At 35.1% G+C, this 16,860-nt stretch overlaps 1 protein-coding gene across 3 annotated transcripts in view; it reads right to left on the reverse strand.

Moving 5' to 3' along the window:
- Window positions 1-16,860, reverse strand: part of USP7 (ubiquitin specific peptidase 7) — a 75,156-nt gene that overhangs the window by 14,668 nt on the left and 43,628 nt on the right. For all 3 annotated transcript variants that reach the window (XM_075164936.1, XM_075164938.1, XM_075164937.1), the window contains exons 7-19: window positions 12,195-12,325; window positions 9,262-9,316; window positions 8,666-8,746; window positions 8,482-8,572; window positions 7,574-7,656; window positions 6,473-6,582; window positions 5,512-5,668; window positions 4,331-4,475; window positions 3,603-3,733; window positions 2,379-2,513; window positions 2,063-2,164; window positions 1,273-1,378; window positions 767-859 (exon numbers count right to left, since the gene is read on the reverse strand). In XM_075164936.1, coding sequence (XP_075021037.1) covers window positions 767-859; window positions 1,273-1,378; window positions 2,063-2,164; window positions 2,379-2,513; window positions 3,603-3,733; window positions 4,331-4,475; window positions 5,512-5,668; window positions 6,473-6,582; window positions 7,574-7,656; window positions 8,482-8,572; window positions 8,666-8,746; window positions 9,262-9,316; window positions 12,195-12,325 — 1,420 coding nt within the window. The remainder of the gene's footprint in view (window positions 1-766; window positions 860-1,272; window positions 1,379-2,062; window positions 2,165-2,378; window positions 2,514-3,602; window positions 3,734-4,330; window positions 4,476-5,511; window positions 5,669-6,472; window positions 6,583-7,573; window positions 7,657-8,481; window positions 8,573-8,665; window positions 8,747-9,261; window positions 9,317-12,194; window positions 12,326-16,860) is intronic.

Below are 16,860 nucleotides of genomic sequence, written 5' to 3' on the forward strand. Positions count from 1 at the left end.
AAAGCTTCCCTTATTGACAATTGAACCCAGAGATAGACTATAAGGTTTCCTTCCACTTCATCTGAACAACAACAAAAAAAACATGTGCAAGGCCATCCAAGATCAAAGAGATGAAATAACACCTTTCCTTCCCCAGAGAAAATTTTCAATTTCTTTAAAAAAAAAAGAAAATTAAGACAACCAAAATACAAAATTACAAAGCATGTACAAGTCAACAAAATGAGACATTCAAAATGACAAATCAAAGTATTTTTACTCAGTGGATGTTTGCTGAATTCTTTAAATGGACCCATATGAAAACCAAGGCTCACACCCAATTCAGTCTGAGCAGCTGCTCTCAGGCTACCATAGTGAAAAGTGGTACAAGAGTTATTTTAAAAGCTATTGCAGAAGTACATTCCACAAAAAAAACTTGACACAGAAGGAAAAAAAAACAAACTGGGGAGCAATATCAAATCACAAAACTTTACAGCAAGTCTGAAACAGCTGATTATGTTCAGCAACACCTGGTGAATACAGCAAACCTGTAACAAAAATTTAACTGACAGCCAAAGGGGTATTAAGGCAACACACTCAGCCTTGCAGAAAGTTTCACTGACACAACATGGGGAAGAAAACTATCAGATGTTGGGAGAAATCAGAATTTCTTTCTGTGGCCTGCTTTTGTTTTCAGTGATAAAACTAACATTAAAAGAAAAAAAGATATGCAATCTATTGTCTTTAAAAAATTTCAATTATAACAATGAAAATGAATTTTACAACTCACGTATTTTACAGGATATAGGTGTGTAGATATGTCCACAATAATTCAAACTCCGAGTCTTCGGATCGTACATCTTCAGAAACAACATTACATCATCTACAAATTAAGAAACAAGATTTAATTTTAAGTAAGGCTTATTTGAGTATGTTGGGGTGGGGTGGGTGGGGGGTGGAATTACCTAGATGTTTTTCTTTAAACAGTAACAAAGATGTGTCTTTGATTTATTGATTAATGCCCTTAAAATATTCTTAAATACTGAATTTTTATAAATCAACTTCATATATATATATATATATAAAAAAACTTATTCAGTGATTCTAAAAACATGTGAAACGTCTTACACTTGAAGATAAATGAGGGAAAAACTGCATGAGAAAAACTAATTTCAGCACTGTAGTTTGATCAGTACATCAATGTCATCACTGAAAAAAGGAGCGCACAATGTTTTCTGAGATATACCCAAAATAAAAGTATTTTGCATTTACTCAAGTTTTAGCATATATGCTTACGATCTTTATCAAACTTGGGCAATGTTGCTCCAGTAGCAGCCATCTCTGGATCTACTGTTTCCAAAAATATTGTCCATGGATTTTCATTGTCACTGAGCTCGATCATCTACGTAGAAAGATATGGAAGAAGAAAAAAGTCTCTGGAGAACATAATATAACCTGATATCTGCATTTTCATCAGATATAAGAATTTATGACATTCTATGAGTGGGAGAATTATTTTTTTGTAGTTGCGTTAATGACAGGAAGTTTATGAAGTTTATTAAGAGAAACAATGGCAGATATAACACCACCAAAAATGTTTTAATGAAGCACACATGATAGGTTTTATTTAAAATGGACCTATTTCTTTTTCATTTAAAAAATATACCTACAGCTATCTTTATTACAGCAAGAAAATTACTTCACTTTAGAAGTAACAGGACAGTGAAACCAATCACTATTTTTTGCAGTATTTAGACACAATGTTTTTACATTTTAAGAACACATTTCATTAAATTCAGAGTTTTTGCCCAAATAATGGAGGACTCAAAGACACATCTGTTTGAAATCTAACATAAAAATCATGATCATGCCTTTTTTTCATGGAAGAAAAATCATGCACCACACTCCTCCCTCCTGTCCAAATCAATCCACTAAATCTCAAGTCTTCTCATGTATCAAACTTTACCGGATACAGGTTAAATTAAAACCCTGAAAAATCCAAGGTCCCAAACTTACAGATTCTTAAAGAGAACTAAAAATCATGGGTGAAATACAGAAATAATGTCCTCTATCAATGATTATTTACCGTTTTATTGCCATCTGCTTCATTATCTAACATTGCAGGTCTTTTTGTTCCATTACTTCTAGCTTGCATTGGCCATAATCTGATTTGATCCTGGGGAAATCCCTAAAATAAATAAAAATTGTGACAGGAAAAAACAAAACAAAACAAAACAAAAAACCAAAAAAGGCTAAGGTACTTTTACTAAACCCAAACAGATCTTCTGTTTTAAAAGGTCTAAATTATGACTGCTGCCAATACCTGGAAAAGATAAAGACTATGAAGCAACCATAATGTAATAAAATAAATACATACAGATACTCAGCTACAGAAAACTTACCATCGTTTGAGAGAGATTTTGAACAAATTCTGTAAGCGTGGAGTTTTTTAATACTTTGAAAACAGTGTATTTCACTTTTTCTTCATCATACATATCATTGCCTTGGTGACCACAGAACTGATCCTCTGCCACTATCTGAAAAATTACATTTAAAGGTTACTATTCATATTAACTCAGCTGCACAATGTAATACCTTCTTATGATGCTTTACTATGCAATGTCACTGGCTCTCTGGATAGTGGCACACTGCTAACACTATTCATGTTCTCATGAAGAAAATTTGCAAGTATATAGATTATAATGAAATTAAAAAATTGTGATTGATAGTCAAATCAGTGTAAGTAAGTAAAATACACTAATTCTTACAAATCTCGAACAATTAAAAACCAGTTGCGCTTAGATCCCAATCTTGGAAACAGGTGCTCTAACAATCTTGGCACTTAAAAAAAGACTACATAATTATTTTACTGGTGTAATGCAAGGAGGCTGGCCTAAAATGTTTCCTATATCTCCCACAGCTCCCATGCATTCTTTGTTAACAGAAAGACAAACAGTGCAACTCTGCCAGTCTCTCCACTTAAAACAGCTCTAGTGTAAATGCAGTGTAAACCAAGCTGAACTTCACCGATATCTCTACTTATGAACACCAGAAAAAAGATGCAAGGAAACATGGAGGCAAATGGAAAATGGGTTCTATTTTCTTCTGCCAGATGGGCTCTGGAAAGAGCCATAAACAGGGTTCCTTAAGGCAATTCATAACAATCTAGTCCATCTGGCTTTTCCAAAAAGATAATTGGAAATATAAGCACTCTCTCCTTCTGCTTCTACTTGATGAGCTCAGTTTGGCAGTAGTCCAGGCTTGCAGCCTATGGCTAGATACATTCTAATTTTAGAAAATAATTCCTGAAGGAGATAAAAGTGCAGTGGCAGGGCAGCCATTTAAAATAACCTGGTCCTTTTCCTTTCACCTGAATTTACTATTTTTACTTGCAAGCACATAACTTCTACAGAAAACAAAAATGTCTATAACATACAGTACTATTTGTTTCATTAGGATTCATTGCATGTGTCAATATACTTACAAGCACTAAAATTGTAATTTCACTTCAAACGCTACTTCCGAACAAATTCAAAAAAATGAAAATCAAGGTTTGTCTCAGGTGGCTCAACATTCTGAATTGTAATGGTAAAGTAGTTGCAACTTGATCTGTTTCAAAAGCTGACCTGCACTTGCATATAGAGGTGAGCTTCCTGCCTCTCCTTCCTCTTCTGAGCTTCTATCCTTTTCTCTTCTTGTAGCCTTTCTACAAGTTGTTGAGGAATGTCATGGTCCGTGACAGGCTGCAAAACTTCACCTACAAAGCAGATTCTGTGATGTCATTTCAAGGTTTACATCAAACAGGGTTTTCTTCATACACACTTGACTTTCCTGTGATTTGAAGTCAAAACCAGCTTTTTTCATCTTTTAATTAAAAACATGATTTGATATCATCACGTTTTGGCAAAAGAAGCGTTTTCTATCCCGAGCCAAAATGCACTACTTGCATGAAATATGTATCAGACTTCTGAATTAAATATTCATTTTCGGGATAAAAAAATATTTACCACCACTCAATTTTTTAGTATACATATATCTACATATTTAGAATCAATTGGATCTAGTTTCCATTACTGAAGTTAGTTCACTAATTTTTCCATCCTATAAAACAATCAAGACTAAAGCACTCTGCAGATACAGTCTTGCCTTACTGTGCTAAGACAAGACTACACTAGATTAGCACATACTTTCCAAAAGTGACAGAAAGGCTGGTTGATCCTACAGAATCTATAAATTCCAACTACAACTAACAAAGCCCCTTTGTATAGGAAGACTGTCAACAATTCAGAAGTAAAATATAGCTGTAAATCCCTGTACATACATCTAACTTGGAACACATGCAGAGTATACATACTTAATTTTGATTCCCTGATGTAAACCAACATGTACGCATTCGTACAGTGCCGTACAGATAAGTCATCGTCATGACCTCCATAGTTGTGTTCAATTGCTTCTTCCTTTGTACATCTTGATACAACATCATCATCAAATTTACACCACTAGAAAGAAAATTTTATATAAATATAATTGTACACATAAAAACATGTTCTTGAATGTTAAATTAATTCTATTTCTGGCATGTCTTTCAGCTCTTTGAAGTAACTAAAATTCCTCTTCAAGCAGCATGAGTTTTTAAAAAAAAAAATCTAGTTCAGTATAATTTGTGCTACCTGCTACTTGGGCTCAGCATAAGGAATGCCGTAAATACCAAACCTTTACTGAAATACTTTAACATTTTACACGGAATATCAAAAGCCCAATAATTATTCAAAGAACTTTTTTTTAAGACTGTATTCAAATATCTAACATTTCCATATGAATTTCAGAAAATGGACCTTATTTGTTGTAAAATAAAATTAAAAGCATTGATGCACAAGATATCTAGTAATTATTTGTGCATTTAAAGTAATCTACAGCAAATTTTAGGTTAAAACAATAAGGCCAATTAAGAATGAAAGACAAATAGCAACAAATTCACAGTGAAATCCGACTTCTACGTTTACTGTGAATAGTCATGTACACACAAAACCAGTCAATTCAAGGGAAGAGGCACCTGACCTATAAACATCCAATCCAATCAAGTCACCTAAACCTGTAACAGTGGGACATGCAAAGATATTGAACTTCTGAGTCACTGAAACATTTGAAACATTCGTATTTGCTTCAGCATAAAGTCAGCCTAAAAAAATGCTGGATAAAATTTGATTGCATTAGAACTTCAACACATATACACACACAACTGACGGGATTCCCTTAGTTAAAAGTCTTTTGCCAAAAGCCAATAGCAAAGATGAAGCTGCTCCTCTTTAGAAGGCACGTGATTCTTTAATGGCTCTTTTTGTAAATACAAAGTAAGTTTCCCAAATACATTAGAACAGGCGTCAAATGAAAAAGTATCAAGCTCAGAACTACATGGAGAAGTGCCAGCACGCTCTTCTGTTATGGAACAAAAATTCCAAAAGATTCGCTCATTATGAAAACTGCAAATATATATTTGCAAAACACAAATATGTTTAGGTGCTTTTCAATACTCACTTTGCCGTCCCCCTTTGGATTTAAGTAAACAACATAATGTCCGCCATGGTTATCTCCACTGTGTACTAGAACTGCATGAAGAATGTAATTGGCAGGATCTTTAGGATCTGTTTTTTGCAAAAATTCATCTAGTGGCAACTGTTCAGGAAATTCAAACCTAGTTTTGAAAAAAATTAAGACAGTTGCATTTGTAGTCAAGACAGACACATGCTATTATGCAGGACCTTACTATTAAGCAAGTTACAAGAATTGAACAAGTTATTGTTACAGTGTCAGGATATATTACATACAGCGGCAGATTTTATACTGTTTTAATATGGAATAAAAACAATCTTCATAAGCACCTGAGAAAAAACATGCCCTCAGTAACAAGGGTAAGAGCACTTTACTGAAATAGTCCTGCTTTGGATTCACTATGTCAAGGGAAAAGCTCAAGACCTATTATTTTCCAGTACACACAGCTTTTCTAGCACAGGTACCACTGGATTGGAACATTATTTTGAAATGTCTTTCAGCTGCTGCAGTCTCACCTTCTTGGTGAGACTGAAATCGCTGCAATACAGATTTCTCCTTGAGAAATTACCAGCCTCTGCTTTCAGTGAGTGAGCATGGGAATAGATGGAAGGAAAGCAGAGGACTACCTATTCATCCTACTCACTCTTGTGGCAGCCTATGGGAATGTACCAACTTTCCACACATGGCACAAAGAATGTTCCACAAAGCGTTAGAAGGCACATTCACTTATTTCATATTCAAAACGACAGCTACAAATGACTATTTAAGCATTCAATTTGTCATTCAGATCCTTAATATTTAATCAGTCCACCTTTTGGGGACCTGTAACATGTGCCAGTGCACACACCTTCCTCTTGGAGTCGATTCAAAAATAGGATTTTGGCAAATTATTTTTGATAAAATACATTAACAGGTCCAAATTCTACAATGAAAAAAAAAACCTTACCTATCATTTATCTTGATGTTTTGGTCAGTTTGAGGATCATACATAAATCTCATGAGCTGTAGGTGTAATACTGGTGGCAATGTTAGGAACTTCACACCTTTCTCTGCCTCCTAGACATTTTAAAGGAAATAGAGGGTTGAAATTGCAAGATTTTTAGCAACTCAAAATACTTGTTTGCTGCAGACACTCTTCCTATGGATTTTTATTTCATAGGCTTGACAACACAATGCACACCAAAGAATGTCCAGAACTGGGGTGGAAGTTAACTATCTTAATGCTGCACCAACCTTCCCATGAGCTACTCCAATAACACTTACAAGAACTCAGATCATTTAAATTTAGGCCATTCATATAAGCACATGTGAACATCTCACTGCATTAAGAGCAAGTTACCTGTAGAAATAAAATTAAAAGAGAATACGGAAGAGAAAACTCACTTTTGATCAATTAAGAATTTCATGCTCATTGTATTCTGCCAACAAATATTCGCCTACCATGCTGTACCCTCCTAGGAACAGCTAAAGAATATATAGAACATTACTCACAAAAACTGCTATATGGAAGCTGCAAAAATAAGCTTTAGTAAAACAAGGGTTTCTAAAAAGGACTTCAGCTTCCTTCAGTGGGTGCAGCAAAGTGCAGCTGGAAAGCTCAGAAACATGTGCACACACATAAATGTTTAAAATTCCACGAGTTCGTTTGGCGTACTTGTTGATGATACAAAAATGATCTCTCTAAAGTTACTTTTAGAGCTATGCCGCTTTTTTACTAGACACATAGAAGAATAGACTACTCTTAGAGGAAGAACTTCTCCGTCTTGAGATTAGTAGAGAAGTTAACCATTCTAGTCACTAAAACACAGGTATAAAAGCAAAACTCAGTGCTGATTAGACTGTTTTAAAATCCAAGCTCCATTTTAAGAAACCTAACAGCAATTAAGAGGAGCTATATAAAAACTTGTCTAAGGAAAAAATCACCAAAATGAGTTGATACAACCTAGAATGTGTTTTGCAACATTTTTTGGCTACCGTAGCTTTGTTAAGTTATTTTATCAAGGACAGAGAAATAAAATTTAAAACCAAATTAGAAAAAGAAAAATACCTGCAAGCCATGTTCTCCTGCATCGTACTTGTTATCACCATCCAACTGTTCCACTGCAACGTAGTCAATGAAGGACTCAAAAACTAAATGAAAAAAAAATTCGGGAATTGTAGGGAAGGAGAAAGAAAAATGTAAGTTTACTCTAGTCTGGGGGCTTAACAATGTATTAATCAAATAACATGTTAAGACATAAGAGCTTGTGTTTGAATATTTCTGTCTTTATTAAAAAAAAAAGTTTTATATTGCTTAAGAATGTCAAGAAATGCACCAAATTGTAGGGGCATACATAAGAATATAAACAGATTTTAAAATCACATAGTTAAAACTGTCTGCCAAATCTCCTATTCTCACTTTGCAACTGTTAAGTACCAAGCTAGATGATTCTGTTTGCTGGACTCTTAGATGTCCTTTTTTGTGTCTTGTATGCCAAGTACTTGGTAAAGCGATGATAGGGAACCAATGTTATACTGTCCGATTAGTTCATTCTTTTTACTTGCTTATTACTATGGTCAGGTCTAAATAAGAATCTCTTCCCTCCAAGTTCATCTTCATATATAAATTATAATCTACTGTGACAACGCCACTATTATCACCATGGCACAGTACGCACTTTTACAACACCAGGAAAACTCCTAAAATTCATGCAGTTTTATGAAAAGATATCCGTAAGATAACTAGGGAGGAAGGAGCACAGAAGGGAAATGGGAGAAGGGAAAAAAGGTAACATAAGCAAAAACATTTTCTGCAGAAGATGTTTTCGATGAGGTGTCAAAGACTCTCTCCTCTAAAGTTAAAGGAAGGGTATTTCAAAGTCCTGAGCACCACAAATCCATTTGAAATCAACAGGCAGTAAAGATGTCCAACACATTGAAGTATTTGATTGGTGCATATCACAATGTATCACTTACTATTTTTCTTTCCCTTTATACTTAGCTGGATGTCATAATAATCTTCTATTCGTTCAGATCGATAGTCTACGTGTTTGCATTGGATATAAGACTGCAAACAAAAACCAAAAAACACAGAATTTCAATGTATACAAGTAACAGTTAATTTAAATTTAAAAAAAAAAAAAAAAGATTAAATACATACCACCATCTTCCCTCTGAACAATTTAGGAATAGTGCCTTCTACACATGTGCCTTTCATTTTATTTTCCACATTATCAAGCAGCTGAAAGAAAAATTAGTTTTTACATAGGATAAATAAATTCAAAAACTGCAAGTTTATCACACACAGATGACTACTTCACTGATTAAACTCTAAGTCACTTACATAAAAATGAAATGTTAGTCTATTCATACTGGCACCTCCTTTCTAGTTCTTTAAATCCTCCTCTTCCTCCTAAAAATTGCACTGAGGACTACCCCAGCTACATTCCTTTGAGTTTGGAAAACCTCACAAATGTAACGATGCATTTGCATCTTCAAAACTGTGTTTCTCTCCATGGCTATACAAGGACCACTCGTGTACGTTCCATTTATTTCAACCTTCCCTATCCTTTACAAATTCCTCACCCACAATCAATCCCATTCTTAAAAAAGAGAAAAAAACCAAGGCAAAAACTCTATGCCTTAAATTAAACAGTGCCACTATTACTAGAAGTGTTACTAAATTATATTATATATATACAATATCAAAAGACAATATTATGCATCACAGATCACTAAGAAATAGTAAAAACATACCACTCGACATAATTCCTGGACATCATGTTGCATGAAGCTGTCTAAAGTTTCCCACCTTTGTAAGGCAAATTAATACAAAATTACTGTATTATGAAGAAAACTTACAGCTCAAAAGACATTTTTGTGACTTTTTTGCAGATCAAGAATTTAGTACATAGCAAGATGTAAAGACTCTGAGATTTAGTACTCGCTGATGCACAGGTTTTTTTAGTTCTGTAGAATTTACTTGGCAGTAAGAATGGGCAGTGAACTTGTGGGACATTTTGGCAGCCATTCTGCGCCCACCTGCCTTCTCTCTCTGTGGATCTGGGGACAGGGATGGCAGCCACAGCCAGGCACAGAGGCTAGAGCCAGGCTGTTGCTAGCAGAAGAATTCTTCCAGTCTACAACCTAGTCTCAGTTCACATCAAAAATACTCTTGAGAAAAGGCCTGGGAGCAATTCAATGCTGTCAGAATAGTTTCCGCAGCATGCTTCTAGCTGCCTCTCTTCTGAGGGCCCTTCAGGTGCAGTCAGGTAGCGTTCAGGGATTATTTCGGCACGTGAAAGGAAGTAAATGGATTTATAGGAAATACTGGCCCCTTTGTGCTCATCTAAACAGTTAATCCTGGACACACAGTAATTCCAAGGATGCAAGGGGGCATCCAGCTTCCCGAACTGTCCGTGGGCAAACACACTCATGTGAAAGGAGGGGTGAGAGCAACAGTCTCTAGACGCCTCGTACCCAAGATGGCACATTGCAACAAGGGTATTCAGCACTACTGCCTTAAATAAAAAAGAAGCATAAAGTGTTTTCAGTTTCAGCATGAAATACTTTCTCCTATGAACTCTTTAACTTAAACTCAAGAATGCTCTTTAAATTTTAAGTCTCTGACAACTCTTTTTGCAACAGTCATCACTCCCAACATCAAATAAGCTATGTTTACTGTAGGCTTTAGCTTCAGCATGAGGTTCAACCCCAGCCCTTGAAGCCACAAGCACAGGAGCAATACTAACTTTACCTTCCCCTCCCACTCTCTTATCAGTGACTCACCGCCACTGTCACACAGCAGCACACTACTCCCAAAAGTGTGCCAAAACAACTCGGGGGGGTGGGGGGGGGGCACACTTAATTCAGCTTGTTTGAGTGACCTGTTGGATAATTAAGAATAGAAAATAACCTCCTGTCTACGTAGGCTTTAAACACTAGCCAGCTTAAAGGACAAAATCAAAGAAAAAGGTTACATACTAATATTAGGATAAAAAAGGGCTCCTTCAGACAATGGCATCACTTTCTACTGAAAGAAGCCAAACTTAGAAACTCACATTACCCAGTAAAAACTTACGCTCTACACAGCATATAGGTAGGTCTCACAAGGTGAGAAACCCCACTCTGATTTAATGCGTGTGTGGGAAAGACCAAATCTTCAAACATATTCAAAAATTCCTTCCCAAGAATAAAGGCAGGCATGAACACATTTTTAAAACCTTGCTCTCAGATACAAAATTAAGCATCTGCAACACCCTCAGGAAAGATCTCTTCATGCTACTAAAGATGACACAGTTGGGATCTTAACTCAAGATGAAATATTTACGATATCAGCAAGTCTTTCCAGTGTAACAGGACAGCAGCAGTGTTGATAAACTAAATCTACAGCATACTAGTAGGAAGAGGATACAACCAGATGAACGCACAACACTGAGGTTACCGATCTCATTTTAAAATTTCCCCAAAAGGTGAAAAAGAAAGGTTACAAAGATGCAAGGTTACAAAGAGTCTTGTCAGGACTGAGCGCTACTAGAAGCTTTAGCAGAAGATGTGGGATCAGAGACCTCACAAATGTGATGGACACTAGGACAGCTATGTGAAAAAGATTATACAAACTTCCTAACCTGTTTTTAAATAAAAAATGCTTGTCAGTATTACTACTAAAGACTAGTCTACAAATACAGTGTGACGAAGTAATGCAGAATAGAATCTTTTAGAACAATTTTTGATAAAATCCTACTCCATGCTTACAGGCCACGCAAAGAGAAGGCTTGTAAAGGTTACGCTAATCTTAATCTTCTGTCATAACTTGTGCTCATCTGAAACATCAAGCTAGTAAAAAAAAATTTTTAAAAATTAAAAAAAAAATCAACACCCTCAATGCATCTATATTGTATAATTCTATGTCTAGATACTCCAGATTTAAAATTATACTCTGTAACACTATGTCACAAGAAGTACCACCAGACTGGAAAAAATACCAGGCAGTGAACTGGATACTGGGCAAAAATGAAAATAAAAAGCAAGTCTTTTTGTAGATGTTTTATGGAGGAAAAGAAGGTACTAGAATGAGGAAAATGCAAAGAATTACTTTGTGTGTGTGCTCCGACACCTTTACTTCCTGCAACAGATACTCCTCTTAAGCTTTAAATCACGAAACAGAATACAGCATTAAATCCTTCTAAATTGTGCATAGGCAAAAATTTGTGCATCTTTGATATGTCATAAGAAAATGTTACAACAGTCATCAATGCAGAACTAACAATATGGAAATTAAATTACTGCTATTTCTCTATATTTAAAACAGATTTAAATTTTTGAAAAAGACATTAACAATACATGAACTGCAATGTTTCAACAACACATTTTGTCATTAATTTTACTTAAGTAACATCACACAATTTTCAGGTAACAGGTAAATTATAACCTTGCTGCTAACAGTTGTGTTTGATTGTGTGCCGCACCCCTCTCCAAAAAATCTGACTTTTGGATCAGCTGTCTTTAGTACTGACTATAAATAAAAACCTATCCAAGTAAACTAAGAAAAGTTAGCAATTAACATAATGCTATATTAACACTTCTCTGCACCTCTCTAAAAATAGCCTGATTTAAATAAAACATTTTTGAAGAAAAGCTTTACAAAGTCTCTAATAGCCCAATAAATAGTCCAAATTTCTGAAACTTACCCAAAAGATTTTGTTAACTTTTTAGTTCCAACTGGTTTGTCACTATGTTGCAGCTCATAAAACACTCTTTGCAATGCTAAAGGAACACTTTTGGATGAATCATCTCCTTCTGTGGGCATCATGTACACAGCCTGAAAAAGCATTTAATTCAATTAGTATCTAAGAAAAGTTTATTACAGATATTCTTTAATGCATTCTTTCCTCTTCAGTGACTTCCTTTGTATAACTCCATTTAATCATCACTCCAAAAGAGTCTGAAGAAAAATCTCGTACTGTAGTGTAAAACATTAATTGTCTGGAATCGCTCTTCTTAGAGCATAGTGGTTAGAAAGATGTGAACAACAGATTCCATTCACGGTTATTTTATCTAAATAGTTCCCTTATTCCACCCTAGAAAAGTAAATGCACTAAAGCATTCAACACCTTCAAACAACTTATCACGCCTGGTACGTCTACGCAATCATCACAGTAGGACCAGATATACTGATCAATACTACAGGCTTTTGAAAATAACTTCAGTTTTGTGCTATAGCTTGGCTATCTGTGAATATTGTCACCTACCCCCCTTGTCACAGTGGGGAAAGAAAAAAAAACAAACCACAAAACAACAAAAAAATACCCAACCACGTGAAACCATAAAAGGGCAGCAAGTGAACAAAACCAGAAATGGTCCACATGGAGGAGAAGGATGTCAGAGGAAGCTTTGAGATTCCCTGATACATTCATTCCTACTGAATGTCATCGCTGTCCAGCAAATAAACAGCTTAACAATTCAATTCACTGATTATACTGATCTGGGAAGGATTGAGAACAAAGAAATTACACAAAGAGATCACACAGGGATTAGGAGAGTTCAATAGGCATTGAAATGAGATTTACTTTTAAAAGGGTGTATGCCAATATAGGGAAAAGTAACAGCAAAGAAAAGGTATTTACAGGGAGATGCTCATTTAGAAAGCATGAGCATGTAAAGCAAACATAGACAACTCTGGAAGGAGGTTAGGTAATAACACATGAGAAAATAAAGACTCCAATATTAAGTAGCATATGAGAAAATAACCTGTTAAGAAACAGAAAAATTGCCAGCTGAATTTTCGCCTGTGAAACAACAGGGAATGATACGTCTCTGCAAGTGAAGCACTGAACTGGATCTCGGTAGTTCTCACTCAGTTTCTGCATCAGCCTAGATTTCAGAGGTGTCCAGCACCTCCAGCTTATCATGTACTTCAGTTCCCTATATACAGAGCAAGGTTAGTACTTCTACTACGCAGCTGAATTGTTGGGGAAACACTTTCATCATTATATGAATGCTCAATACAGATGAGATGGACATTAGATACAGACAAGGTTGATAGAAAAAGAATAGAAGTGAATGTCAAAAAAGAAAGGAAGAAAGAAAAAAGGCGGAAAAAAGTTCTTAAGAAGTTGGCAGTTTCCTATTCCAATTTTGAATATCCACAAAATGATTTTTCAAAAGTACAGAAACATAAACACTTAGAAGAATAATATAATAAGAAACTATCAGCAGAATAGCTACAGTAGTAAGATGAAATAAAAGAAACGGTTTTACTGAAATATTGAACAGTTTCATAAAGACAGCAAATCCCTTATATTCAGACAGAAAAAAACAGGTTAATTATGTAACTGTAAAGCAATATGATAGCTCACATGACTTATCTTTTAACTTCTAAATTTAATTTCCAAAATTTAAACAGAGATGATATAAAGCAGAATCATGATTGAACACTAGTAGCCTCCAAATTTTATGTTCCTACTTAGTTGTGAGCTACATCATTCATAGCAGTATTTACGCACATAAAAGGGAAAACATGAATAGAAGTTAGCTGAAATTTATCATCAAATTTTTGTTGAAGGACAGCCAGCAGAACACTTACTATGTTAGCATAATTTTAAGAACAGCCCAGCCCCACCCTAATGGCAACAAAAAATGCTTCCTTTGCTCTGCTTTATTTTCAAAATTTGCTTAAACTGCTTCTTCAAATTTCATAAATTGAAGAAAATAGCATCTTCAATTTTATCATTGGCAACAAGTTTTAACTGTTCAAACTCAGTAAACCTTCATGCCATTATTTTTGCCAATCCATTAGGCTAACTACCTGGGCTAACCTGGAAAAATTAAGAGAATAAAAAATAGTATTTTCTCACGCAGTTTCATCAGCAACTTTTTTAATGAGCTAAGCTCTGCTTTAAGAGTTTAGAGTGTATAGTGATATAGTCTGGAAGAGAACTCGGTAGGTTCTGAACTCTGGTCCTGCTCATAGAGGTGCCAAGTTCAAAGTTGGGTCCAGTTGCTCAGGGTCATATCCAGTTGAGTTCTGAGCATCTCCAGGAATGGAGATCCCACAAGCTCTCCACATATCCCGTTGTAAAGCTGGACCACCCTGACTGTGAAAATTTCTTTCCTAAGATCAGAACATACAATTTCAAAACAATTCTAATAAGCTAATAAAGAAAATTATTTTCAATTGCTTCTCTATTTTTAGTATCCAAATGCAGAGTTACAGTTAACCACGCTGATCTGGGCAAACTCCAATTTAAATACGAATAGCTAAAATTATACCTTTGATTTTACAAGCAAAAGTTATTTTTTGTTTTAAAATATGAACATGAAAATGAGTCAGCATCTTGCAGAGTCAACTTAACCTCTTCCTGCCTCTGGTTTATGAACCCTTTTATGAGCTGGTCTTCACTGGCTAAAGGTAGAAACAGGAAATATTTGAATGGCCAAGTCTCAAGTCTTCCAAATCTTTATAATCAGCCCCTATTCATTGCTTTTAACATCTTGTAAATGTTTTTTAAAAACCAAAAATATAGTAAGTTACTTGCTATGTTTACACAAATAGAAATAAGATATGAAAATTCAAGTAATGAAAAAAATTCAATTATAGTCAGCGCTGATACATTTTCATGTAACATTTTTGTATAGACTTGTAAATAATAAATATTCCAATGCTAAATATTCTTCATAAGAAACCAAGATGATATTACAACAGGCTAGAAGTCAACCTAGTGGTTTTCGTTACAGCCACCTCTTGAAAAGGTATAAATGGGAGTTCAGAATACCTTGATAATTAATCAAAACCAGATCCTTCGCATTTAGTTCCTATTTGGTTTCCTCATATGCCATCTGGACAATCAATTCCTTGCCTGTATCTCTCAAGTAACATTAAAATAATCATTTACCATTTTTTTATAATGACTACATTCCAGCTGCCATTGAATAAAAACACCAGTTTTATTTCTTTTGAAATTCTAAATGTGTTACTACAAACTAAACATTTAACACATAGCCTTTCTCCTTCCTCCTTCTGTTTGTGTATATAAGTATGATTGAAGCCCATTTCTCAAAGCTTAAATGTTTCTCCAAGCTAAAACAAACCACTTTTCAAATACGATCCTCTACAGACCTTTATTTTTATGCCTTACCCTTCCAAATCCTGAAAGCTTGACCTCAAGATCAAAGAGTGAGGCATTTTGATCCATTTGAAAGAAGCAGAATCTCTAAGTTAACACCTGAGAAGTTCCCTCAGGAAATGAACACGAAAGAATGACAGGGACATGTATAGGCAATGGCTATAAGCAACAGACACAAGAGATATGAGAAAAATTTTAGATATTTACATGGTAAAAGAATGCTACAGATAAGCTTGAACACCCTGCTTGAAGTCAAGACAGTTACTTGAAGAAGGGAAGAAAATACTGTGTATGAAATTCCAAGGTAAGGTAAAATATATTAGATAAATAGAGGAGAGCCAGATCAGGGAGAAATGTGCTGGATCAGTATTTACGATTTTAGCATAGTTATATAAACATTCTGCAGTGTTCTTATGAATTGTAGGGAATTTTTCAGGGGAAGCGGCAAAGAGTTTTAAAATGGATTGGATGCAGCTGCAAGTACTGACTGGCTGGAGGCACTGATGATAGACACAGGCTACATGTGATGTAGCCCAAGATCAAACCTGGACCTATTTGGGAAGTTACCACCATCCCTTGCCTGGGTGGACTATATTTAGGCATGCATTTATCACGAACAGACAAATAAGATACGCTCTGAAGAGAAAGTTCCTTTGCTTTATTCCCTACCACTGAAGCCACCTATTTGCTAATAAAGGGAGGTCTCATTTCAAATACCCAAGAACCTCCCATCTGTTGTCTGGAAACAGAGCAAAGAAAGGATCTCTCCATCAATCCTCACCCACGCTTCACCAGAGTCTGACTTTCCATAGGTATGTCCTTGCCTTTACCATTGTTCATTGCTTTCCCAGCTCTACTCTTGACAGCAACTTCTCTGTTAACAAAGCTCTAAATAACAGCAATAGAAATCATTATTTCTTCTAAGTAAGGAGGATTACAGAAATAATGGAATTGGTGATAAGCAAACTGAGGATACTAGAAATTTTATTTTACTCGGTTTTAAGAGGAACAAGTTTGCTCAAAGTGAAAACAAAAATGTTGTAGAAATTCATTTTTTCAGACAACTACTGATTCTTCCTTATCTGTAATAATTAATTTATTAATTTAATTATAATTCTTTATTAATTTAAATGTATTAAAACTGTATAAAACTACCACTGTAGTCTGTTCTGTTCATAGGAGCTCTGAAAACCTCAAGAATGAGCACAGAATTGGGCATTTCAGCTGATGT

The sequence above is a fragment of the Calonectris borealis genome, chromosome 16 (genome assembly GCF_964195595.1).
Source record: "Calonectris borealis chromosome 16, bCalBor7.hap1.2, whole genome shotgun sequence".
Lineage (NCBI taxonomy): Eukaryota > Metazoa > Chordata > Aves > Procellariiformes > Procellariidae > Calonectris > Calonectris borealis.